This window comes from Berghia stephanieae, chromosome 1 (assembly GCF_034508935.2).
Source record: "Berghia stephanieae isolate SIO BIC M18660-M18661 chromosome 1, UCSD_Bste_1.3, whole genome shotgun sequence".
Taxonomy (NCBI): domain Eukaryota; kingdom Metazoa; phylum Mollusca; class Gastropoda; order Nudibranchia; family Aeolidiidae; genus Berghia; species Berghia stephanieae.
This window is the reverse complement of record NC_088360.1, coordinates 88,692,213-88,720,127: the sequence shown is the minus strand read 5'-3', so window position 1 is coordinate 88,720,127 and position 27,915 is coordinate 88,692,213. Positions and strand designations below refer to the sequence as shown.

General features: G+C 36.2%; 1 protein-coding gene across 3 annotated transcripts in view; it reads left to right on the top strand.

Moving 5' to 3' along the window:
* The window catches only part of LOC144960825 (uncharacterized), a 367,389-nt gene that overhangs the window by 293,988 nt on the left and 45,486 nt on the right, over positions 1-27,915 (top strand). For 2 of the 3 annotated variants that reach the window (XM_078894192.1, XM_078894207.1), the window contains one exon: positions 8,756-9,743. In XM_078894192.1, the coding sequence (XP_078750318.1) occupies positions 8,756-9,743 (988 nt within the window). Of the gene's footprint in view, positions 1-72; positions 713-8,755; positions 9,744-27,915 lie in introns of those variants that run through there. The other variant, XM_078894201.1, reaches the window with a different exon arrangement.

Genomic DNA, 27,915 nt, shown 5'->3' with positions numbered 1-27,915 from the left:
CGTCGTCATTTTGCGCGTGTAGTAATAGTAATAGTAGTGTAGCAGTAGTTGAAATAGTAGTGATGGTGGTGTGGTTGGTAGTAGTTGAAGTATTTGTTGACGCTGAGGTACTCGCTCCTACCAGTGGTGGTTTTGTGCCGCATCGCCACACTGTATTATCATTATTACTATTATTATTATTTGATTTAGTTTGTGTGTACATTATATACATATTAAATACGGACTGTTATCACCAGGATGTTAAGAAGGATTTATCGTTTGTTTTGCTGTAATGGGAAATTTTCCATTATTACTATTAAGCTTAATCCTTGTTTATTTACTGGGATTGTTGGAGACCGCTAAATTAACGATGTATTTCTATAAAAGGTGTTTTAAATCTATTTATAAATTTAAAAGTAGTTTTCTTTTTGCGCTTAACAACAGGTGTGGTTAATGTGAGTTGGACTTTTTTTTAAATGGATTTGTGGTTTAATGAGTATCTATTTCTTGTAGAAAATTTGAGTAAAGTGATGAGGTAGCCCTGAAGATTGACGATATAAATAAATATAAATTAAAAATTCTAGGACTTTGTGATTATCGGGTTATAATAGTGTCATAGTTGATGGGCAGAAAGACAATTTATTGGTTGTGATGATAACACTTTTTAATATGGAAAATTTGGACAGTTCCTCTCCTTCATGATTCAAGTAGGGACGTGTGCAGTCGCCAATGAGTAAGTTTTTTGGGTTGTTTTATTTTTAATTTACTTGTACCTTTTCTTTCCTTTTTATAAACATATACTTTGACTTTGTTTTTTTTTTTGTTCGTTTGTTTGTTTGTTTTTGTTTGTTTGTTTGTTTTGGTCTTGTTTTGTGTTAGAAGTGTAACAAACTGTAGTATTCATTTGAGACCAAATTTCAACGGTGTAAAGAGCGCTTTGGTTTTCACATGGATTGTGCCCTATATACGATTTACTTAATCGTTTTTATGATTAATATTATTCTTGTTATACTTATTAGCATTATCATTATTATCATCATCATATTACTATTATTATTATCATTATTATTATTACTATTATTATTATTATGATATATGATGATGATGATGATGATTATTATTATTATTATTATTATTATTATTACTATTATTATTATTATTATTACTATTATTATTATTATTATTATTATTATTATTATTATTATTATTATTATTATTATTATCATATCGATCCTCTTCATCGTCGTTATCTATAGTATAAGTAGTAGGAAGAATGTCGTAAATTAAGGAAATGGCCACCTGCTAAGCTTCTGCTTAATAAAATTAAAATTATTTCTCTCTTGATTAGAATTTATCTAGATTAACTTTTTAGTTAAGATTTAGGGAAAATGCCGCAAAAATTTGATATAAGCTAAACAATTTTTCTTTAAAGGTTTACTAACCTACCATTCATTGTATAATAAAATAAATGGAGTAAGAATGACACGTGAAATATACAACACAAGGTCTTTATATGGATCGTTTTACTCCCTTTATTTTAATATAGATTATATTTGACTCATTTGAGCACATCTATATTTTGGTGTAACCTACCATATCTGATATGCCTGACGGATTGCATGCATAAACGGGGGGGGGGGGGATTATCACAGCATGGATAAAGGTGTACGAAAAACCATAATTCATCCCATTATAAGAAGTGGAAATTTGATATTAACGGTACAAAGGTATTGGTAAAAAGAAAATTGGATGAAGAGGACGAAGATTGTAATGATGATGAGAAAGGAGAAAAGAAGATTCAGAAGAAGAAGAAGGTTCAAAAGAAGAAGGAGAAGAAGAAGAAGATTCGGAAGAGGAAGAAGAAGAAGAATAAGAAGAAGAAGAAGAAGAAGAAGAAGAAGAAGAAGAGATGATAAGGATAAAATATCCATTGCATGCCATAATATATTTGTCCTGAGATGAATCTCCATCACCCCCTCCCCAACCACACGCATGCACAGACCAGCAGCATGGAGAGTTATGTAATTATGCTTTATTTATTCAAGATAACAACTGATTGGGCTTGACGTGTATTGATTACACCATTACCTTTCGATTACCCTGAAAACAATTCAAGGTCCTTGGGGAATTTGGTGTAAGGGAAAGAAAGTTTGGAGCGGGAAATGAGAGAGAGAGAGAGTAGGAGGAGGAGGAGGAGGAGGAGGAGGAGGAGGAGGAGGAGGAGGAGGAGGGGAGGAGGAAGGGGAGAGATACAAATACAGCAGATATACTTATTGGAAGAGGGTGGAAATCAGAGAGAAAGGGGTCGAGAGAGAAAAGAAGACAGAGAAGGACATAGTGAAATGTATAATATATTTGGTTTGTTTGTTGTTGTTTTGTTTTTCTTTTCTTTTGGGGGGGGGGGAGGGGTTGTTTGGTTTTTTTTAAATTACGCCTTCCATGCGATGTTGATATGCTGCAGACCGCCATTCCATGAAAATGATTCACCAAACAAACGTCTGGTGTTAACAGGAATCACCCTTGTTGTCCATTTGTAAAATATGGGCGATAGTCGAGGTGCAGTAATAAACTTGCCCAAAGAAATAAAACGTCAACCGTCTGCTATCGGCTCGAGCCTGGAATCCACAAAATACAGTAGAATAAATTAACACTCATCCAACTCGATCGACAGAATTTATCATTTGAAAATTGATTTAGCTAATTTTCTTTCCAAATTATTCATATCTTTTTTTCCAAATTGTTTGGATTTTCAAATGGATTTTATTACTATACTATATTATTATTATATCAATGAGCTAACGATGAAAGGAGACGATCGCGGGTAGATAAAATTGATGCCAATAATTTTAAAAATACATTCTTTGTAAAATCCAGACACTACAACCATCAATACCGCCATCAGCATCAACAACATTATCAACGCCGTTATCAACAACAATACGTAATACAATCAGCAATTACCAAAGCATGTTCAATATACTGTAGAACCATGTCCAACCATTCAGTCTCTGCAAAGACGCTAATATTCCATTTCATTGAGATTTCTCGAAATGAACTCCTTAAAGAAATCCCTAAAGTTCTTATTTTACAATAATAAGACCCTTAAACGCAATGCATTAGAATTGGATTTAAAATAATACTATCATACTGCGCTGCATATAATATTATGGCGATTAACCATCAATTACTGCATGAGAAAAGTATCTAAAAATACATTATTTTAAACATCCGACCAGTTATTTTGAAGATAATAATATGTATATTGTAAAATTTGTTTGCCTTAACAAAAAATACAAACTCGATATCATTTCTCTTCCCAGTGTACTATCGACCAGTTAGAAGGGAATGCAAGTGCTAATAATAAATTCCAAGGAAAATTATGCTTCTAAAAAACCCAGCAAATTCCCCTGATTTTTTCCTGTAGACTGGATCAATGAGTGAAAGAGATCACACCTATCATTAAAACCACTATTACATTGTCAGCATCATCATTACCACCACCATCATCATAACCATCATCATTACAATCACCGGCAGCATCATTGATGTCAGTAGCCGAGCTCTGAGTTGTTTTTCTTGATTTGCTTGTTTTTTATCTCATACAAAATCATCCGATGTTGAACATGACCAGAAACAGGGTAGGTAAAATTGTTACCAACAAAAAATCTTACTCTTGGTCCAGTCGTTCGAGTCGTTCATTCATCAAAATTACAGTCAACATCACCATCCGTATTATCATCATTTACAGGACCACCATATTTATCACCACAAACGCCACCATCATCATCAACATTATATAAAAAAGTATACTTGAGCTTTTATACAGTACAATATCCACTAAGCGTGTTCAAAGCGCTTTACAAAGGGTCCCTGACCAACAGCAACATGTAACATGTAGAACGAGACATGACGTCTGTTAGGCGATATTTCAATTTTTTTTTCCGAGAGAGACAACTCTGTTAATGGTCAGTTACTCATTTCACACCTGAATACGGCGAGAGAATGTTAGTAAAAAGCCTTTTCCAAGAAGGACTATACTATGCGCCGAGCGAAGCTCGAACCCAGGACCTTCCGATCCAAAAGCGGGTGTCATGCCATAGCCGCCCATTATCATCAACAACAACAACAAAATATCAGCAACTCTCAGGCCTATCAACTTCGTTATACACACTAACACCACCAATGCAAAACTATCACAGCGCCACCACTAGTAACATTACCATTATCATCATCATCATTATCATCATCAATAACAACAACAACAACAACAACAACAAAATCTTAGCAACAGAAGCAGAATCGGCAGCAGTATCTAAGGAGGGCATCACCAGTCCCGTCCATCCTCAACATCATCAAAACAATTTCAATCAAATGTATTCTATCTGTTACATCATATATCAGGATCACGAAGATACATTGCTCTTTCCCCGGGGGGCTCTCTTTGGTTATAGCAAAACAGAGAGGGACGGATGCAGGTGAAAGAGATAAAAAAAAAATCTGAAAATCAATAACAGGCAGCTGTGAAAAGCACAGGCTATCGATCCAGGGAATTCAATTTTCTAGGCAAATTGTAAATTGTCTCTGTGCAGATGAATTATTCCAACTAATACTTTGACGATCTCGCAATGTTCAAAGATTTTTGTTCATTTTGTTAAGTATGGCGTCGCGGGAATCGCGAGGCCTCGTGAATAAGTAAAGAAATCTATTCAATAGCTGTGTTCGAGGTTGGTGGGCATTGATTTTACCTCTCTCTCTCTCTCTCTCTCTCTCTCTCTCTCTCTCTCTCTCTCTCTCTCTCTCTCTCTCTCTCTATCTCTCTCTCTATCTATCTATCTATCTCTATCTCTCTCTCTTTCTCTCTCTCTCTCTCTTTCTCTCTTTCTTTCTTTCTCTCTCTCTCGTCCCCCCCCCCACCCTTCTCTATCTATCTCTCTATCCATCTATCACTCTATCTACTTATCTTTCTCTCTCTCTCTCTCTCTCTCTCTCTCTCTCTCTCTCTCTCTCTCTCTCCCACTTTCTCCATCAATGTACCCTCACCCCCTCACCTTTCTCTTTTATTTTTCTTGGGTTTTTTTAATGTGCTGAGCATTTGTGTGTTTTGTGCGTGTATGTGTGTTTGTGTATCTTTGCGTGTTTGTGTTTATGTATATGTTTGTGTTTATGTGTGTGTGTGTGTGATTTTGTTTTAGTGTGTTTTGTAGCAGGTTATTTCATTTATACAAATTTCTCTATCTATCTATCTATCTATCTATCTATCTATATATATATATATATATTATTATCATATCTATCTCTTCTCTATCTATCTATCTATATATCTATCTATCTATCTATCTATCTATCCATCTATCACTCTATCTACTTATCTTTCTCTCTCTCTCTCTCTCTATCTCTCTCTCTCTCTCTCTCTCTCTCTCTCTCTCTCTCTCTCCCTCCCTCTTTCTCCATCAATGTACCCTCACCCCCTCACCTTTCTCTTTTATATTTCTGGGTTTTATTTATATGCTGAGCATTTCTGTGTTCTGTGTGTGGGTGTGTATTTGCGTGTTTGTGTTTATGTATATGTTTGTGTGTATGTGTGTGTGTGTGTGTGTGTGTGTGATTTTCTTTAAGTGTGTTTTGTAGCAGGTTATTTCATTTGTACAAATTACGATATGTGTTGTAATTTGATTTTATTTCAATCCGGTTTCTTTCTAGTTTAGGTTTTGAACCAAAGCATTTTTTTTATTCTTGTGATTGAATTAGGTTATGTAGATGATGGTGATGAAAAAGATGACAAAAACCACGGTAACGACAACGATGATGATGATGATGATGATGATGATGATGATGATGATGATGATGATGATGATATGATGATAAAGATGATGATGATGGGTGGTGGTGGTGGTTGTGGTGTGGCCGTGGTGTGGCCGTGGTGGTGGTGGTGGTGGTGATGGTGGTGTTGACGCTGCTGGTGGTGGTGGTGGCGGCGTCGGCGGTAGTGGTGAAGGTAATCATGTTAATGATGAGCTGCTGCTGATGATGATGATGATGATGATGATGATGATGATGATGATGATGATGATGATGATGATGATGATGATGATGATGATGAGGTTGATGATGAAGATGAAAATATGATGACCACGACAACATCAACGTCGACAACGATAGTGATTGATTGTAAAATTGGCGCGTGTGATCAATATGATAAACATAACAATGTTGGCAACAGTTCCCGGGATATCCATTCTTGTCTTCAAAAGAAAGTAAAGCAAAACGTGCCAAATATCCCACTAAATTGCTCCCAGCAACAACACGCGAGCGGCGCCATTCCAAAACACAGTATCTCCGCTTGTATGATTTTAAGAAGTCAAAACATAGATATTTCTTTCTCTCCATAGAGAGAACAAAATATTTGAACGTTCATAGATATTACCATTTTGCTATTCAATCCTATTTTTATTAAGAGTGTTTCTTAACGTACAAAAGAAATTTTCGATAAAATATAAAGTAAGATTTGCCCAGGTGAGGTCTCAGGCTTGTTATTATTATTATTTTTGCCGAAACGAGAGTTAGTTAAATCATCGATTGTTGAAGGACGAGTTGTCTGGTTAACTTTTAAAATAAATGGCAATTATTTGGTTTCAATCGCGTTATCCCAAATGCACACTAATAAATGTTCAACGACTGTGCCAAACCTGTTTCGCTCACCTTTAACGGTGAACTCGTAAAACTATATCCTAGAATGTGTAACTGGATTTTAGTGAGCACCAACGAGCACAAACAAAAGGAAAATAACAGAAAAAAAAGAATAAATTGTTTTGTCGCATCATGACAAAACGACAGATTTTTCATATTGCGCAGAACTTTCGTACCTCAAATATCGTTGAATTAAGATGATTCTCCAATTGTCAAATATTATTAAACCTAAGATTCTCTGAAGTATCGGGTTAAAATAGTTTGACAATAATAGGGTTAACTTATTTCATCGACGTTTGAAGAAAATCGCAGAGAAAAGAAATAAAAGTTGTTTCGCCATTGTACGACAGTTTCGTTTTTCGCCACCACAAGCTGTCTGTTGATCGAAACACGTGTAAACTCACTCTGCAAACCCTTCATCGCACTGAACAAATTGTTTTAGTTATCTTCTTCTCTACTTTGTGGTAACTAGGAATCTTTGGAACGTTAGGACGTTCATCTTTCAATACAACACTATTCGCGGATTAATGTTAATATTCATATCATCGGATATACTGTTATAAAGTTGGCTATTCTAGTTTCAATAGGGGAAATGTGTAAGAAGCGCTTTGTTTTTTGCTTTGTTCTGCTTACTTTTTTTTGGAGGGGGGGGGGTTGTTTGTTTTTTTTTTGTGTTGTTTTTTTTTCGTTATTTGTTTGTTTGGTTTGTGGGGTTTTTTTTTGTTGCTTTGTTTGAGTATTATTGTTTGGTTGTTTTTCTTTTACTTTTCATTGATTGGTTTTTCTTTTTAAAATTGTTGTTTGAGGAAAAAAAATATTGATTACATCCTCGTAATGAAAGATGAGTTTACATTTTTTTAAATTACTAACTTGTTGGATATTAATCTCTTGATATCTCTGTTATTTTTTATCCAACAAATCTGAAGTAATGAAATAGTCATATTTGATTTGCTATTTTATTTTTAGGTTTTGAACAGGACTAAAATCATCTTACTGGGTCTAGCCCAACTGATTCAGTCAGGTTAACGTACATTCAGGGTTGGTTTATTTGATCGATTTTTAACACAAAGTTCGTTTTTTCATTTGGCCTCTATTCGTTATGTAAGCTGTGATTTTAACGCTTGGTTATTTAGTTCAAAGTTATGAGCTTTGTAACGGTCTTCTTTGGTTTTCCTGACGGATAAAGGTAGCCACGAGTGTATAGAAAATCAAAACAAAGATTATGTAATGCTTCAGTCATACAGCTCTCACGAATAATGATTGACATTTTGTGTTTTCCATTCATCAAAATACACGTTTTTATAAAAGTGATGGAAGAGAATGAATATAAAGTCATAATACCTCTTTTGATCTTTCATATAAAGTTCGGGCATTGTTAAAACCACTTAATAACTTCCAAATGTTCATTCTTTCACCCCATAAACCTAATATCGATTAAAAGATGAGTCCGATAAATAGTGATATATCACCGATTGTTGATGTGCGCAAACAAATATTGGGTTATGGTGTTATCTCTATATTCTATTCCATTTTACCAATTTGTTTTTCTGATCTTTCTTATTTTATGATAATAAGGTGTTATTGTGATCGATTTTTTAACCGTAATCGGTAACTTATTGAGCTCATAAAAAGACCTCATAAACTCGGTCTTTCGTCTCTAGGGTTGATCTCGTAATTCCCGATATCTGACAAATATTGCATTCTATTGAACAGGAGCAGAATGAAAATATTCTTTCATTGCGATGTTATTTTACATAAACTTATCAATCGACCGTTAAAGGTTGATATTTTGTCTCCAGTTAAAACTGATCTCATGAACAATGGTGATCAAGAAAAATGGTATGGTGCATTGTCAAAAACATTTTTTTTAAAAACAAAAATTTTCTTAACCGCTATTAATTGCACCATGTTTTGTTTTTTTTTCTCTCCCTCTCTTTCTGTCTAATACGTGTTGTGTTTACACAATCCTGGATATACCACACACTCTCTGGCCATTCGTCCTTAAAGAGAATTCTACGAATGAGTTAGAAGTCACTTCCCATCTTACAATGATATCCTAATTTGTTTTCCTTTCCGTTCTTTTTCCCAGCTCTGGTTCAGCACAGAGTGGCGAGGGATTGTCGGTCCTGAGCCATGGCGCATCTTTCAGGACCCAATCAGGGCCGGCGGCAACCAGAAAGAAGGACTCGGCGGGTACAGTTAGGGTACCCTCCTCCCCCTCAGCAGCAGCTTTTGACGTCGGAAAAGAATTTGCTTTGAGATCAGATAGCAAAGAACATCAGCAGCAACATCATCAACAACAGCAACAGTATTTACCTAACGCCACCTCCTCCTCGTCCAGTGACCAACAGGTCATGTCTTCAGGTGCTAAGTCGCATCCAGATCAAAGGCGTCTGGATGTGAAAATTACTGGTACTACCCCCCACCATGATCCTTCCGCTTCCTTATCCTCGCCCACCTCAGGCGCGCATGTCAACATTGTTGACACTGGGCACCTGTCCAGCCAATTCCCTTTACAAGCCCAGGGACGGTACTACCCTTCCACCGACCCGAACCACCCTCCAGATGCCTACACCATCGCACGACACCGTCAGAAAAGCCGGCGAGTCATTCTCAACGTCGGTGGAGTCAAACACGAAGTCCTCTGGCGAACGTTGGAACGCATGCCGCATACCAGACTCGGTAAACTCCGAGATTGTCGATGCCACGAAGCGCTTATGGAGTTATGTGATGATTACAATCTAGCTGAGAATGAGTTCTTTTTCGATAGACACCCTCGTGCATTTGCCTCTGTTCTGAATTTCTATCGCACGGGGCGTCTTCATCTCGTTGAGGAGATGTGCGTGTTGTCGTTTTCTGAGGATTTGGACTACTGGGGAGTCGACGAGCTGTACCTGGAATCGTGCTGTCAGCACAGATATCATCAAAAGAAGGAACATGTGTACGAGGAGATACGGAAAGAGGCGGAGTCGATACGACAGCGGGATGAGGACGATTTTGGAACGGGAATGTGGGCTGTTTGGCGTCAGAAAGTTTGGGATTTACTTGAAAAACCTACAACGTCTCTGGCTGCCCGGGTGAGTTCACGTAGTGTTTGATATCTTGCCACTTAAAATTGGTTGCACAATCTTAATATGAACCAAGACATGGATTTACTCGATTCTTTAGCATGACATGTGTAGCAAATGCTTTGATAATTATTTCAATACAAACTATTATTTATTCATTGATTACCAGTAGTAATCAGAATGAGAATAATGATTATCAGCTTTTTTATTGTCATCATCATCATCATCATCATCATCATCATCATCATCATCATCTCATCATCATCATCCATATCCTTATTATTATCAGCATCATTCTTTTCGATTCTCAATGGTAAATGTGGCAAAATCCCAAAATGTAAACGGCACGTCATTCTTACATAGGAGCAAAGGTAGTTTGGGATGGCAGAATTTCAGATGTTTTCTGGTACAATAAATTAATATTGACATCATATAAAACGTAATACAAATAGCTGTTTAGTAGTAATTAAGGTTGTAATCCTTACAAAACAAAATGTAGTGATCAAGTAAATATAAGCTACGAAATTCAAACAATAAAAGACAAGTGTTGTGGACTTTTCAAATTTTTGCTGCATCTAAAAGTGAAGAGAACCATAAAATTTTATGTAAAATCTGATGATGAGCAAGAAAATCAAATTTGTTGGTTATTGATACTGTTGACAAAGGGAGAAACCCGAAACTTCTTTGTCGACCATTTTAAAGTTTACAATATACTTTTTATATTAAACGTCGTTTCTTAATTTGGATTTTTTTGGCAACTTTAAACTATAAGAATGTTTTACTTAGCCTCACTACGAAAGAAGTATTTTATAATCGAAAAGGATATTATTATTTTTTCTGGGGGAAAGGCTTGGATTTGCTTTTTTAAATATTTTTTTTATTCGTTTCCTTTTGTGACAACAAATACATTAACACCCCCCCCCCCCCCCGCTCTCTCTCTCTCTCTCTCTCTCTCTCTCTCTCTCTCTCTCTCTCTCTCTCTCTCTCTTTATTATATATATATATATATATATGAGTGTTGGTGGATCATAAGTGAGTGACTCCATTTATATTTTATATATATATACTATCTATATATATATATATATATATATATATATATTATTTGTGTGTGCATCTTTCTATCTATCTATCTATCTATCTATCTATCTATCTATCTATCTATCTATCTTTCTATCTGTTTTGTTTGGTATATGTGGCCTGTCTGTCCTGAAAAGGAAATAGATTAGTCTATGGATTACAATCAGATTGGTTGTGAAAATAGCAGATGTGTCTATTTTTTCTGTTGTCCTGATATTATTAAGTGTTTGGGACCGCTGGGCTGTTGTTTTGGGCTTTCTGGGTTTTTTTTATCACTTTATTATAAAGCATCTCTTTCATAGTCTGCCTTTATTTCTCTTTTAACACCTATTGATTGATGTATTTATATTATCTTTTATTTTATCACACTCTTAACCAACGATTACTGTAATAAACATAAGGTATTTCGACGTGTGGTCATGAGAACTGAGACTCCAAAATAAAAAAATACCTTTTTTATGTAACCTACTGTGATTGTCTCTTGTGTTCGGTAAGGCAACCGTAGACTCGAATACAAAATGTCTTCTAAAACTGTAACGCTAAGTGATCGCCTTAAAATCAATTGTTTTTCACGCTTACTAGTCGTACTAAAACTGCACATGGAAAGGATTATAAGGTAGACAGATAGATGGAAAGATACCGGATGAGTGGGCGGGTTATATATGTGTAAATGGAAGAATAAAAGAATAAAGAGTATTTAGTTACTTGCTTCATTAATATAGATAGGGAGATAAGTTGATAGATATATATACAGACAGATATGTATATATATATATATATATATATATATATATATATATATATAGAGAGAGAGAGAGAGAGAGAGAGAGAGAGAGAGAGAGAGAGGTAGATAATCAGATAAGTAGATAGATAGATCGATTGATAGATAGATAGATAGATAGTAGATAGATAGATAGATGATAGATAGATAGATAGATGATGATTGATTGATTGATTGATTGATAGATAGATAGATAGGTAGTAGTAGATAGATAGATAGATAGATAGATAGATAGATAGATAGATAGATAGATAGATAGATAGATAATTTTGACAATCTATTAACCTATCAATCTATTTTTTCATCATTTCACAAGTCGAGCTAGTAGCTACATTTTCATTATGCAACTTATCCGTATAAGAATTGGGTAATTTACAACTAAGATCAATAGTTATCTTTTGTAATTTCGTTCTCTTAATCCACAAGTCGATGAAGGCGTAAGCTTATTATTTCAGTTGATGTATCGGGTATAGGTTTGTATGTCTTCATTGGAGTTCAGTGGACTAGACATTTATTATCATTTCTGTTTTTATGGGGGGGGGGGGGGGGTTTGACATCCCAGGGTGAGCAGGAGGTCACTTGCTGTGTTTTCTGAGTTGCTTTTCTGCCTTTGTCTTGGAATGGGATAAACTGATAGTCTCCTGTCCCTTGGGTTGTTGTTTTTTCCGTATAAATCATCTCTGCTATGTACTGGAAGTTTTATTTTCTGTTTTTAACTTATGTTCTAAACATTTGAGTCAATTCCGCTTTGTGGGATCCTGAGCTGGTGTCTTGATGACACTTTTAGATGATCTCAAACTAAGTACATTAGTGATGTGCTCTTGGAATGTATAGATAGGACGAAGTTGACGTCGCTCAGGTCTTTGTTTTTGTTTTTAACCAGCCACTTTTATGAGTTGTTCTCACTAAACTGTATTAATCAGACTATAAGCGTTTAATGTTACGCATAGTTTGTGTGTTGGTATGTTATTTCCGGCTAGCGAATGTTGTGGGCTTTTTGGTTAAGCGCTTTTTCTGTTTGAAACATTTCCATTCGGCTTACTTTTACTTGGGGGCTTTTGCTGGTGCGGCAAGCGCCGTAAACATTTAAAAACAAGAACAAAAACAACATTTCTGTTCGTTAGTGATGTCTTCTCAATGCATGACCTGTGACCCCCGTTGTCAATCTGGTATTACGTCAAAATAAACTCGATCGAGAAATTTAGTTCAAAGATTAAAATTATAAAATAAAGGTTTTTGGGGTTGAGACAGACAGACAGAGAGAGAGAGAGAGAGAGAGAGAGAGAGAGAGAGAGAGAGAGAGAGAGAGAGAATAGAGAGGAAGAAAGAGGGGGGGGTAGAGAGAGAGAGAGAGAGAGAGAGAGAGAGAGAGAGAGAGAGAAAAGAGAGAGGAGGGAGGAGAGTCCATAGTAGGGGAAGACTGATTTTTTGGGATAGGAAAATAAATAAAAATCACTTTCCCTAATTCATCAAACAAGATGTTTCATGTCAACAGGAATCCCCCATGTTGTCCAAGTGAGCAAATTGGGGGTTAATAATCCTGCCCAAGGAAAAAAAACGAAATTACCTGAAGCAGGGCTCGAACCCAGGACCTTCCTGATTACAGTACAATGCCCCCTTTTACTAGATAGGGTCGTTTTAATCAATTGATGTTTAAAGGGCGATTTTTCTTGCCAAAATTTGTTTATTTCGGGAACTGCACAATTGTACTTTATAGATATAAAACGGATTTAACCAAAGCATGTCCCGGTTTCTGATGTGATAACGGGAAGACTTTGGATAGAACGGTCGTCTATCTGAGAATGCATCTCGCAATAAGAATGAACTATCCAATTACTGGTACGTGGACACGGAAGGAGTCAGATAAAAAAAAATCCAACTGTTTCTGTAATCAATACTCGACTCTTTGTTTGTAAGGCGAATGCCCAGCCACTAAGCGGGACCCTATATCTGGAATAATATCCGGATGTTAAAAATGCTGAAAATTATAATGGTCAACAGATTATGAAATCAGACTTTGCGTTCGCAGTTTTTGATAAAAGAGAAATTACTTTAATACTTGAAAGAAAATATTTTATATGCCTAAAAGTCAATAAATAAAAGTCAAAATAAACGTTTCAACGTCTTTTTCTCTCTGTTTCCCCTCCACTCTAATCTAACTCCATTTCATCTTTTTCTCACCGCCTCTCCCTCTGCTCCCCCCCCCCCGCCCACCCACCCTGCTCCTCTCTCTCTCTCTCTCTCTCTCTCTCTCTCTCTCTCTCTCTCTCTCTCTCTCTCCGTCTTTCTTTCTTTCTTTCTCTTCTCACGCACACATACTGAAGCATACCGTTCTCGTTATTTAAATATCCCTTTAATAGTGTACCCAACCACCCACCCACATACAAGCAGAATTTGATCTTTCCCTCCCATAATATTCTTTTTGTCCTTAACGTGTCCTCGAGTGCATTTTCACATTCTCCGGTGCATTCTCATTTAAACCGCCTGTAAATAAAATCTCCCAAATGAGTAATGCTGTTTTCTGACAAAATAATGTTTTATTCATTTAGCCCAGAAAACTGTTTCTGTAATTATGGATCGACTAATAGCAGAACCCCCCCCCCCCCCCCTCCTATTCCTCTCCAAGGTACCCAAGGTACACATTAATATAAACAGGTCCGACAACAGAACTCAAATTGTGGATTTATTCGACGTTGTTGTAATGGACAATATTTTGCGATGGTCCTGGGTTTGAGAGTTTTTGCCAAGGAGCTGGTCATTTAAATCGATAGATATTTGAAGGAAGAGTTTTCTGGCCAAAATTATTAAGCCGTGTTTTTCCAGAGTACTTCAGATAATCTGGTTAAGAAAAGATTTTCTGGCCACAATTAATATATGCATTTTGTCAGTGCACATTTATTGAGTTATTGTTTTGATCAGGCTGTGATATCGCTTTGTTTTTCTTTTCCTTCCTCTTATCGATTCGATCGGTATTCTTGACAACATAATTCTGTAATTAATATTGATAGAGAAGTCAATAAAGTTATAAACGTTTTCGATCGACATTCGTCCATGGTTTCACGGTTGACTGCGTACTTTGCGGTGCTACAATTTCTCCTTCGTCGGTTTTGTTTTACTGTGTTCTCATCACCTTGTTATAATATGCCGATAATATGGAGGTTCTATTTATTGTATCCATTTAGGATTTGACTTCAATTACCAGAATTACAAAAGAAACGCGATTTAAGTGGGAGTGCGCTTCATTGATTATCGTGCATTTGGTAATCTCTAACCCAGATCGGGGTATATCTTAGAATAATGATGATAATAACAGTAATAAGAATAACTATAAATGATAACAATAATAATGGTGATGATGGTGATGAGAAGGAAGAGGAGGGGGAGGAGGAGGAGGAGGAGGAGGAGGAGGAGGAGGAGAAGAAGAAGAAGAAGAAGAAGAAGAAGATGATGATGATGATGATGATGATGATGATGATGATGATGATGATGATGATGATGATGATGATGAGATGAAGATGATGATGATGATGATGATGATGATGATGATGATGAAGTAGAAGAAGAAGACGAAAAAGAAGAAGAAGAAGAAGAAGAAGAAGAAGAAGAAGAAGAAGAAGAAGAAGAAGAAGAAGAAGGAGGAGGAGGAGGAGGAGGAGAAAAAGAAGAAGAAGAAGAAGAAGAAGAGGATATATTAATTAGGATCAGGATAAGTATGATGATAATGATGACGACGACGACGATGTATCCAATTCCAAATTGTCAATAGCTTTATTATTATTATTCTAATTATCCACGTCCACTCCTTCCTTCTTCTGTTCCTCATACAATTTCCGCCTCCTCTTCATTCTCCTTCCCTCCCTTCTCCTCCTCTCCCTTCTCTTCCTCTTCCACCCCCTCCTCGTCATCTTCACTTCATATCGCCTTTATAATAATAATACAATTTGTCTTCTCCCCATACCCCAGAATAGCAAATCTACAAATTGATATCACCCACTAAACTTCTATCCCAGACCTACACACATCTATCTATCTCCCGACATTTTCATACCCAACAACAACATTTATCGACAAAATTTATTAACATCTTGCTGAAGTGGGGTTCTCGCCGCTTGATGTCTGTTGTTATGCTCGCATTTAAGCTTCTTTCAGATACGATTTTTAGCATCCCACGATGTCTGTATATTGATGTATGGAATTATTAATTGTCTGTCTCTCCAGCTTAGCCAGCCCGTCCTGATGTACACTGATAACAATCTTTTGTTAAAATTTTGGCCAGAAAGCTTTTACTTAAAATTTTTTTAATAGTTTTCGTTGACCTCGAACTTGTCAAGTGGTCTTATGCAGGAGTAATCTTTACAGCAGGGTCTAAGAACCATTTGATAAATCGAGGATCATTATTATCGGTTGGTAATTGATTGAGATAAAGATATTTGTGGCTAAAATGAACATTGAAAACGGTATGTCAAAGTAGGACAGCCTGTCGCTTACCCTGAAATATTGAGAAACAATTTTTGACACATATTACATTGGAAAAATAAGCTGATGCTCACAGTTATTTTAAGGAATTCTTATATATATATATATATATATATATATATATTAATATATATTATATATATATATATATATATATATATATATATATATTTATATATATATATTATATTTTTATTTTTTTGTGTTATGTTTCTGTGTAATATGTAACTGTTCCTTTATTTGTAAAACAGGGTATTTTCACTTTTTATGATATTCTTTTGATGATTTACGATTGTAATTTGTAAAAGAATAACATCGTGAAAACTATAATACATAATGGTCATAAATGAATAAATGGGTATTATATAATAGCTCGAATAAATCGATAAAGAATTTTAATAAACTGAGACCCAGGAAACCTCAAAACATTTTATTTATTGAATACTTGGCAAGTTGAATTTAGTTATGTGTTCAAAAAATCGATTTTATCCAATCATCTTAAGAAAGAAAATAGTGAGTCAATTTGATAAGAGTGTGTGTGACTTTGTATGTATTTGTGTGTTTATGTGTACGTATTATAAATGCATATATATATATATATATATATATATATATATATATATATATATATATATATATATCATCTAGTCAGCTGATCCTGCGTAGGACGTGGCTTCCCGAACTTTCTTGCGAGACAGATTACGGTTTTCCGCCAGTCTACTTGCTTGAGTTGCTGTCATTCCCAGCCATTCACATATATCTTGTTCCCAGCTTCTTGTTGGTCTACCTCTTCCTCTCTTGCCGTCTACCCTTGTCTGCAGAATGTGCTTTTCTAATGATTCGTGGCGAGTCGTGTGGCCAAAATAGTTTAGTTTCAATTTCTTTACAGTTTGAAGAAGAATTGGTGATTTTATTCCGATCCTTCTCAGGACTTCTTTGTTTGTTTGTTTTTCAGTCCATGATATTCTGAGTATTTTTCTGTAGCATGCCATTTCAAAAGCTGTGATCTTTGTGCTCTCTGCTTTGCTGATAGTCCATGCTTCGCATCCATATGTTGCAGTTGGGAAAACAACACTTTTGAGGATTTTGATTTTTGTTTGAATGCACTGCCCTTTCCAGATATTATTCATCTTTTCTAGCTTTGATCTTGCCATTGCTAGTCTCCTCCTGATCTCTGGGGCCGATTTCCCGTTGTACTCAATCCTGGCTCCAAGATATTCAAAATTCTTTACTCTTTCTATTTCTTCTCCATTGATTTTTATGATGGCATCTGTTTTGCAGTTGTCAGTATTCATGATTTTGGTCTTCTTTATATTCAGCTTAAGGCCTTTGGTCTCGCTATGTTCCTTTACAGATGTTATTAGATTCTCTAGTCCCCCGGTGTTGTGGACAATAGTGCAGTGTCGTCTGCGTACCTCAGATCTTTTATGGGTAGACCTTGCATTTTAGGTTCGTTGTAATTACTTCTCCTGACATCGTTTTCCACATCTCGCATTATACCTTCAGTGTAAATGCTGAACAAATGGGGTGATAGAATACATCCCTGTCTTACTCCTTTTGTAACTTTGAACCATTCTGTTGTTCCGCTTTCTAGTTGTACCGCTGATTGTTGGTTCTCATAGAGGGATCTTATCAGGTTTCTAATTCTAGGATCAAAGTTCATCTCCAGGAGAGTTTCCCATAGTTTCTCATGATTAACACAATCAAAAGCTTTCGAATAGTCTATAAAACAAGTGTGGAGGCCAGAATTTACTTCTCGATGCTTCTGAATAATTTGACGCAAATTGAATATGTGGTCTCTTGTCCCTCTGTTTTTTCTAAAACCTGCCTGGGTGTTACTGACTTCTTCTTCCAGTTTACGTTCAATCCTGTTCATGATAATTTTTAGAAGGATTTTGCTTGCATGACTGATGAGTGATATTGTTCGGTAGTTGGAGCATAGTTGTAAGTCTCCTTTCTTAGGCAAATGGTATAAAAATTGCTCTCCTCCAATCTGAGGGCCAAATTTCTTTCTCCCAAATTTTCGTACAAAGTCTTAGATATACTTCAACTCCTTCATCTTCGCTTGCTTTTATCATCTCAGCTTGAATGTTGTCACAACCTGGACTTTTCCCATCTTTAAGTGATTTAATTGCCCATTCTATTTCAGATTTTAGAGGTGGTAAGCTAGATTCTTCGTTTTCATTTTGCATGTTGTTTTACAAAGGTTGGATTTCGTTTATTTGGTCTTCTGTGTACATATCTTCACAATATCTTTTCCACCTATTTGCTATGTCTTCTGCTTCTGTGAGGGGTTTACCTTGCTCATCTTTTATCACCCCTATTCGTGATTGAAAACTTTTTGTGTAATAGTTGATAATTTAATAAACACATTCATACATACAAACGAACAAACACACAAATCATATATATATATATATATATATATATATATATATATATATATATATATATCGTATATATATTATATATATATATATATATACGATTATATATATATATATATATATATATATATATATATATACGATTATATATATATATATATATATATATATATATATATATATATGATTTGTGTGTTTGTTCGTTTGTATGTATGTATGTGTTTATTAAATTATCAACTATTACACACACACACACACATATATATCAATGTGTGTGTGTGCGCGTGTGTGTGTGTGAGTATATCGTTGATTTATGTTTGTCCCAATAACCCATATCTAATCTCCCATACCAAAATTGCCCATCAAGAACCAATTCTTAAGTCTACATGAGCGGCGTGAATGAAGTATATCATTTTAAAAATATAACCGAAACAACAGCCATCCTATGTTATGATTACTCTCTATAATATTGTTCGAAAATTATTCCTTTCAAAACACGTATATGTTCTTGGAACACCCCTTTTTATTGAGCCTTACGTACTCGATTGTAGGTATCGCATATTCTATTAACTACTTCTTCTTTGAGGATGTTTAAGTAAGACTATCAGGAACGTGACGAACAAGCAAATGGAGCATCCAGGAAAAAATATTTGATCTAGTCCTTTATATTATACGTCTCTCTCTCTCTCTCTCTCTCTCTCTCTCTCTCTCTCTCTCTCTCTCTCTCTCTCTCTCTCTCTCGATCTTTCAGTGAATAACCATTTTGGTAATTGGATTTGCCCAGTCTTGGCAAACAAGTGTCAGAATCGGCAAGAGTAATTTCCCTTGCCGTCTAGTTGCTCCCTTATCTCCTGGTTGACTGAGAAATGGTTTATTTCTTGAGGCGGCCGTTCTCACTATAAATCAGTATTGAATTTGATGGATAGGAATTGATTGTAATGCTTTTATTTACATGTAAAGATGCCTCGTGAGTTAGAAAGAAAGAGTTCGTTCACCATTGGCCATTGTAGAATGTGTAATACCATGTTATTAACCCCCTAATAACTGGAGGTCACAGGTTTGAGAATTTTGCCAAGATTAGGGTCGTTTAAATCGATCGATATTTAAAGGACAAGATTTCTGACCCATTTTTTAAATACGTGACTATCCATAATTTGTTAACAGCTTTGAGCAATTTTAATGGATATTGCGCCAATAAAACCTCAAGATTGTTTTCTTTTCTTTTTTCTCTTAATTAACAGCTCACCTCTTGCTGAAAATACTTGATGCGACCACCTGTATAAGTTGAGGGCATCAATAAGCAATTAAGTTCAATGACGGAATTATTGATATTGTTTTGGTTTTTTATCACCCACTTTCATATTATAACAACCAACAAATAAAACCTAACCCTTAACAAACGGAATTAAACTCTACTCTAACATATCATCACAAAGATTTGGATGGTTTATTTAAAAATAGAACAAAAAGGATTTTCCACGTGAAAACTCATCTTTAGCATAAGCATCGAATAAAGACATCCTAGCAAAAAGATACCAAATTCGACACCCAGATACATGATGTGACCTTGACCAAGTCACTTCGCCTTAGCTCACTTTGTGACAATGCTTTGCGACTAATGCCTGGGTTATTCCAGTCTTTCCTTGGAAGAGACCCTAAAGACAACCATCGCCTAGGAGATGAATAAAGGGTCATTTTTATTTTATCCCATCCCGAATTTGAAGTCATAACAACATGTCGATTTATGTATTGTTAGAAACAAAATGATACTTATTAAATCGATTCAACAGAAATAACTGCAGAAAGAACCAAGTTCCATAGTAAAACCTTTTGACTACAAACGTTTAGTTTAAAGTTACCCATAATTTTGTATGTTGGAACGTTTTAAACTGGCTAATGGATGTTGTGAGTATTTCGGATAAACACACAGCATCAATATTGAGCGAACGCTAGACACGGGGATACTACATAATTTAGTCTTGTAGAATTAATACCACGCAAGAGTTCAATAATGAATAACACGAGATTTGCTGTGTGTAGCTTCATATTAAAGGTCACATGATCCGCTTATAATGTGATGAATGTGCTGGTCTCATGTGATGAATGAATGTCTTCCTATCACGTGATTGCTTTATCTCGTATTGATATTCCGGATTGCGTTAACAGGAGGTGGAGAGAGAATGTTGTTTCAAGCGAAATAATAATTATTATTTCCATGTGTTAATCGATCAGCAAGAGAGAGAGAGAGAGAGAGAGAGAGAGAGAGAGAGAGAGAGAGAGAGAGGGGGGAGAGAGAGAGAGAGAGAGAGAGAGAGAGAGAGAGAGAGAGAGAGAGAGAGAGAGAGAGACGGTGGGCAATCACGGATTTGATTTTTAGAGAAAAATTAAGAGAGCTTGTGAGAAAGGGACAACGAGAGAGAAGCAATCACTGATCTGGTTCTTTGAGAACAAGTGGATGAAAGGGGTCAAAATAGATAGATAGATAGATAGATAGAGAAAGAGAGAGAGAGAGGAGAGCGAGAGAGAGAGAGAGAGAGAGAGAGGGGAGAGGGAGAGAGGGGGATATAATCATCAGAATTTTTGAGAAGGATATGAACATCAGAGAAAGGGGAGAGGAATCCAGGGAGAATGAGCAAACGGAGATGGAGAGAAAAAGACAAAGAGAGGGCGAGAGATAGAGAGAGAATCACGGATATTCCCTCTTGTTTGCATAGAGGAGAGGACTCTGAGATCGTCTTGTTAATTTGTATTGATCTGTTGTTGTTTATAACTATTACATTATTGATAGATATTTAGTTCCACGTCCAAGAATTTTGCCCTTGGCAACTCCAATGCGAGTTATTGCCAGGAAAATAACTTGCCACCTTGACATTAACGATGCCTGGCATCGTTTGTTTAATGATAAAACGAAAGTCTATTTAATTTTTATCTTCTTTTGTACATAATTGTATGTGTCTGAGTAAGGCGAGCTGTTTTATCGTTGTTTAAATATTTTACCATATTTTTAAATATTTGACTCCAGCGCAAGACCTTTATGGGATTTAGTCCCATGGGGGGGGGGGGGGCAAGGTTGCCCAATTCTTAAGGCATTGCACTTTGATGCGGAGAGTCCCGGGTTCGAGTCCCCGTTTCAGGCACTTTTGAGATTTTTTCCTTGGGCAAGATTATTAACCCCAATTTGCTCACTTGGACAACATGGGTGATTCCTGTTGACATCAGACATCTTGTTGATGGATTATCTATATTCCTTCATGGAATGCCTAGGCAACTAGGTATCTAATGATACCTTTCCGGAAGATCTCTTTTTGCTAAATAAAGATTTACACTTGTGTATCCAGAACAACCAAAAACTGACCCCGCTTGTGAAATCTCAGTTTTAATACTTTTTGAAAGTCAGGAGTCGGTTATCTTAATTTCGATCGGCATAATATGGAGAAAAAGGTGTTGCTAATTAAAAGTTTTAAACGATAGGACAGAATATATTACGCAAATTCTATGCGCACGTCGGGCTGAATTCTATGCGCTCCTTAAAGACTTCATGGCGGATGAATTTTCATTATAGATCATCAACATTTTCATCTTTAATCCCAATATGACCTCTAAATAGATTGGGCTTTCTCGACTTGGGAATCGACTTGGGCCAGACAAGTGCTTTTTCGTGACATTTAACTTGATATCAAAAGTCTTGCCTTCAATATGAATATTAAACAGAAGCTGTGAGCTGTAAAAATAATGCATATCAATGAATGTTACCGCTTGGAAAATGAATAATATAAGAAAAAACTAAACTCGGAGCGATCGGGGTCCAACCCCCTATTCATCAAATAGCAAAACCCTCTTTAATATTTTTTTTAAATTTTCGGAGGAACGGTTTTGAGCCCAAAAACAGTCCATGTTAAATATTGTATTTTGATAATTTTTGAAGCTGTTACATTCATATTTTGTACACTCTTTTAATGAGAAAATTCTCTGAAACGCTGAAAAACACATTGAACCGTGTTGATGCTTAGTCAGAAACAATTTTGATAAGTGGAACGTGCTGTTCTTTGGCATATTTCCAACGCGTAATATTTGTATGCTGAGGTACTTGAAAAGAAAAACGTATTTAAAATTTTGACCAGAAAAATTGACCTTTAAGTATCGATCAATTAAAATGACCCTCATCTTTTCCAAAACTCTCAAACCCGAGACTTCACGAAGTCCCAGGTTTTAGAGTTTTCGACAAGACGGGGGTCATTTTAAACGATCTAAATTTGAAGGATAAGTTTTCTGACGAAAGTTTTTGATAACGTGTTTTTTCAGAGTACGGCAGTAAATAATTAAATAAATAATTCCCTTTTTTCATCCCTGAGTGGAAATTTGTCTTTAGGGTTTATTCCAAGGGAAGACTGGAATGACCCACGCGTCAGCCGCCATGTAGCGCCGCAAACTGAGCTAGGGCGAGGTGACTTGCTCAAGGCCACACAGTGCCGCAGATATTCGAACTTGATATCTTTCGGGTAAGAAGCATAACCGTACCGCTGAGCCTCGCCGCTCCATAATAAAATCTCTTAAAATAACAAAACCGGCAGTATCTACATTTCTTATCGTTTTACTTTTTGACATTTGACTGATCCCGACTTAATACCGCTTTCACAGGATATGCCACCTACATTGGATAAATAATTAGTTGTTAACACCTTAATCATCCCGATATAAAGCTGATTTGAGGGTCACAATTTTCAGCTTTTTTAGTGTCAAAAAGTCTGAATTCCAAAACTTCATTATGAAAAGTCTACAAAGGGATGTAGCGACGTGTATTTTATTGCAGGTCTGATAACCCAAATTGTTATGGGCTCGTTTTTGTAATGGATATACTCTCAAACCAAAGAACTACAGATATGTTAAAACAAGCCCATAATCTGAAGCCTCCTTTTGAGTTATATGGTCGCGTTACCAGGTTGTGACACAGATATAATTCTAAATTAAGTCCTTTCGCAACGGTACCTTTAGATCCCGTGGCCTAGGCATTCCATGAAGGAATATAGATAATCCATTAATCAGGAGGTCTGATGTCAACAGGAATCACCCATGTTGTCCAAGTGAGCAACTTGAGGGTAAGAGTCTTGCCCAAGAAAGACATTACTTACTTACTTACTTCTTTACTTACTTACTTACTTACTTACTTACTTACTTACTTACTTACTTACTTTTCCTCTTGGCTCCTTTCTTAAACATAAGGCGCCAACAAAGTTCCTCCAGGCATCTCTGTCCTAGGTCAGCCAGCTCATCTCATTCCATGTCTTTCCAGCCTCTTTCATCTTCTTTTCTTCAACTGGCCTTCTCCAGGTGCCCAATGGTCTGCCTCTCTTTCTCTTTCCCGGTTGGGACCACCTTAATGCTATGGTAGGCAGTCTGGAATGAAGGAAGACATAAGTTACATTTAATTACCCTATGCTGCAGTACTCTCAAGAAATACAACATATTTTCAACATTTTGGCCAGATGAAATCGTCCATCGATCGATTAAAATGACCCTCTTCATGTCAAAAACTTGAATCTCTAGGGATTTTTCTTCAATGTTCTCATTCACATCTTAGCAACAATATAATAATAATATAGTAATATGTGTAAAGTGCCTTTCCCAACAACACAACGTCGGGACAAGGATATTGTATGTTCACTGTCACCTATCCGGCCACTGATTACGCTTGACATTATTTGTCTCTTCTGACAAGACGAGACACCGTACGCTGAGCCAATGCCTGATTTGTGCGATAAATCTCATATATTATGAAGTACGAGTTTTCTGGCTAAAATGAGAAAAACGTTTTGCCAGAGTAACGTAGTTCGTGTAATCGAAGCTGTCCCAAAAATCTCATCTATTACGGACTCTTAGAAGGAATAAAGGATGCTTGGTCAAACAGGGTGGACGTGGCTGTAGCATCGTTGATATTGATGGTGTTGGTGATGGTAGTGGTTATGGAGAGGAATAAGAAGGAGGAGGATTGCAATGATGAGGTGATGGGCGAGGACATGGAGGAAGAAGAAGAAGAGGAGGAGGAGGAGAAGGAGAGGGGGAGGAGGAAGAAGAAGAGGAGGAGGAGGCGGAGAGATATATGGAAGATGAAAAGTCGGAGGACCTGTAGGAAAAGGAGTAGAATCAGAGGGTCATTGAGAGAAGGAGAGGGACGTAAAGGAGGAGATACGAGAAGATAAAGGATGCTTGGCCAAACAGGGTGGAGGTGGCTGTAGCATCGTTGATATTGATGGTGTTGGTGCTGGTAGTGGTTATGGAGAGGAATAAGAAGGAAGACGATTGCAATGATGAGAAGGACGAAGAGGAGAAGTAGGAAGAGGAGGGGGAGGAGAAAGAGGAGGAGGAGGAGGAGAGAGAGAGATATGGAGGATGAAAAGTATGAGGACCTGGAGGAAAGGGAGTAGAATCAGACGGTCGAAGGGGAGAAGGAGAAGGAGGAGATAGAAGAGGATATCATAGTGAACGTGGTTGGATTGTAAATTTTCCTTTTAAAGTTTTATCTTTCTTACTTACCTTGTCTTGCCGAAAATAAGGTTGATTATTTATCAGTGGAATGTTTTTGAATCAAAATTGTGAACTTGCTGATTTTGATCTTTAAAAATACCAATAAAACCGACAGTCTTAACGTAATAGAATCCGATTTGGCTTCAGGGGTCCCGATAGCTCAATTGGTAGAGCTCTCACACGGGACCGGTATCGATCCCGAGTGCAATCGAGATTTATTTCTGAACAACTCGCACCCAGCAGTGGTTAGGTGACTAGGTCTGTACGATCTTGGCGGGAAGTAATTTGCGATAGACTAGCATCGGATGCAATAGGATTCAATAGTCTGATGTCACGTCCGCCCAGCAAGGAGCAGCTTGGTTCTAAACAAAGAAAATCGGCACTTTATATTCTTAATGCTGGCTAGAACTTTTTCATCTGTCATATGATCAGAATGTATAAAAGTCAAAACATGATCAGATTTATAATGTTTTTCCCCCCTGGATACACTTTTATGCTCTTCGGAGAAGTATTTCATAAGGGCGTTCCGATAGAATAGAACCAGTTACTAAGTTATTATGTGTCATTACGAAGGAAGTGACGTCACGACTGTTGAAGCCTATTGCTACTGTCCGCCTAACGCTATACAAAGTGGGATAAATTCCGGCTCCATAGGCCTTATTACTCTGAAGGACTACTTTGATTGATTCGCGGGTAAACTCTTAGCACATCCGGGATCCGATTCTGGAGTCTGGGCACGGTTGTGATAAGCATTTTAGTATTGATTTAGGTGTAGAGCACTTATCTTCCTCACAATAAATGCTCAGATTCCTCCCAGAAATTAATGCTGATTGGTGCCTTCCATACAAATACGCTCAGAGGTGCTTCCTCCTTATGCTGAAAAGTGTACTTTACCATCAGATTCTTTCACCAGTATCGCTCAGCATTTACACTAAGCGACCTTTTTTTATACATTGTACACATCCACACCTACGCATAATCCCCCTTAATACACCCTAAAAGACACGTCGCAATTTTGATGGTCTCCGTGGAACTGAAATCGATTTTATAAACAAAAAATTAAATATTGGTAATTGTTTAAAAATTGTGTAGACCTTATATTATAATACAATAACAGAGATAGCAGACAGAAAAATACAGTTTCAAAAACCATCCTTAAAAATAGACTTTGGTTGCTGTAGTCTCTAACAAAACACATTTTTTACTTCCAATTAATGTTATTATTAATAATTATTAATATAAAATGACCATCAAAATGCCCAAAATTCCAAAATTGGAACTTCTTTGTTGTTTCAGATTATATGGTTTGTTTTTTAATTGACGGTAAATGTAATTTCTCGATACTTCAAATAAGTTCTAGGTTTGGAAGTTAAGGGTCTTTTAATCAATTGATTTTTTAAATAAGTCTTAAATTTTGATGCAAAAGTCAAGTTTTAGGTTAGATGCCTGGGCAAGTTGAAGATAATTTTGATGGATCGATGTTTGAAGAAAAAGTTTTCATGGCAAAATAAAATAAATCTGGTTTGTCAATGTACAGCGGTAATTAAATCTCAGACGGACATTGCAATTAGTCAATCAGAATGTCTTCGATTCGATCTCCAGTCATAGGAAGCATTATTATTATTATTATTATTATTATTATTATTATTATTATTATTATTATTATTATTATTATTATTATTATTATTATTTATTATTATTATTATTATTTATTTATTTATTTATTTATTTATTTATTTATTTATTTATTTATTTATTTATGTATTCATTTATTTATGTATTTATTTATTTATGTATTTATTTATTTATTCATTAGTTTGTTTATTTATTTATTTATCTATTTATTTCTGGGCGGGGTCCTTTGATCTCCCATGGTGGGCATGATGTCACTTGCTGTTTCTTCTCTCTCCTTATATCTGATTCCTGGGTTGCTTTCTGTCTTTGTCTTGGAGTGGGATTTCTTGGTTTTGTCCTGGCCCTTGCCGGAGTCCTTAGCTGAGAGGGAAAATGTCAAATGTATAGTATTAGTTTTGGAAGATATTTTTCCATGTAAATCATCTCTCTGTTATGTATTGTTAGTAATGTTTTCTTTTTGGATATATTCTGTAAACATATGAGTGCATTCATCTTGGTGGGATCCTGTGCTGGTGTCTGGATGTGACCTTTAGGTGATCTCAAACTTAATACACCGATAGTGTGCTCTTGGAATCTACATCTGTTCCCTATTTAATCCATTCCCCTTTATCTTTCTTTTTCTTGGGTTGTAATCCTAGAATTGTTTTCACTATCACATATTCTCCCTTTTTGCTGGTGCTGATATGACCTAAATGTGGTGCAAGCGCCGTAAAACGCTTAAAAACATAATATCATTAATTTATTTAGTTAGTTATTTTATTTTTTTTTTCATTTTTCAATACTTTTATTATTAAATTATTCTCTTTGCCTCCTCCAGTTCAGTGCACGACGATCTTTCGGACATTCATCAGTCGTGCACCCTTGCATGCTCCTCATTTTCTCATAGATATAGATAGATAGATAGTGGTCACGTCTCATTCATATTACATCGTAGCGATCATGTGGCCAAAGGGGATGGGTCGACGGCCGATCGGAATCATTTGGTGCGGTTGTGATTTCTATTGATTTTTTTCTCAGGGTTGGGAGGGGCTGGGGTATGTTTTGATGAGTAAAGGTAGAGTGAAGGGGAGGGTAGATTGGAAATGCATTTATTTGTTGACATACTACGACCTGGTGGAGGCATTCGCCGCTGGTGATGATCAATGATTTTTTTTTTCTTCTTCTTTTTTTTCTGGGTTTTTTTAAAATATTATCCAGCGATCGTATTTTGGGTGAGGGGTAAACAGAATCGGTGAATTAGATGGCGGTGGTTTTACGAGTCTAGTAGTAGTTGGGTGTGTATAATTAGTTGTTGGAGGTG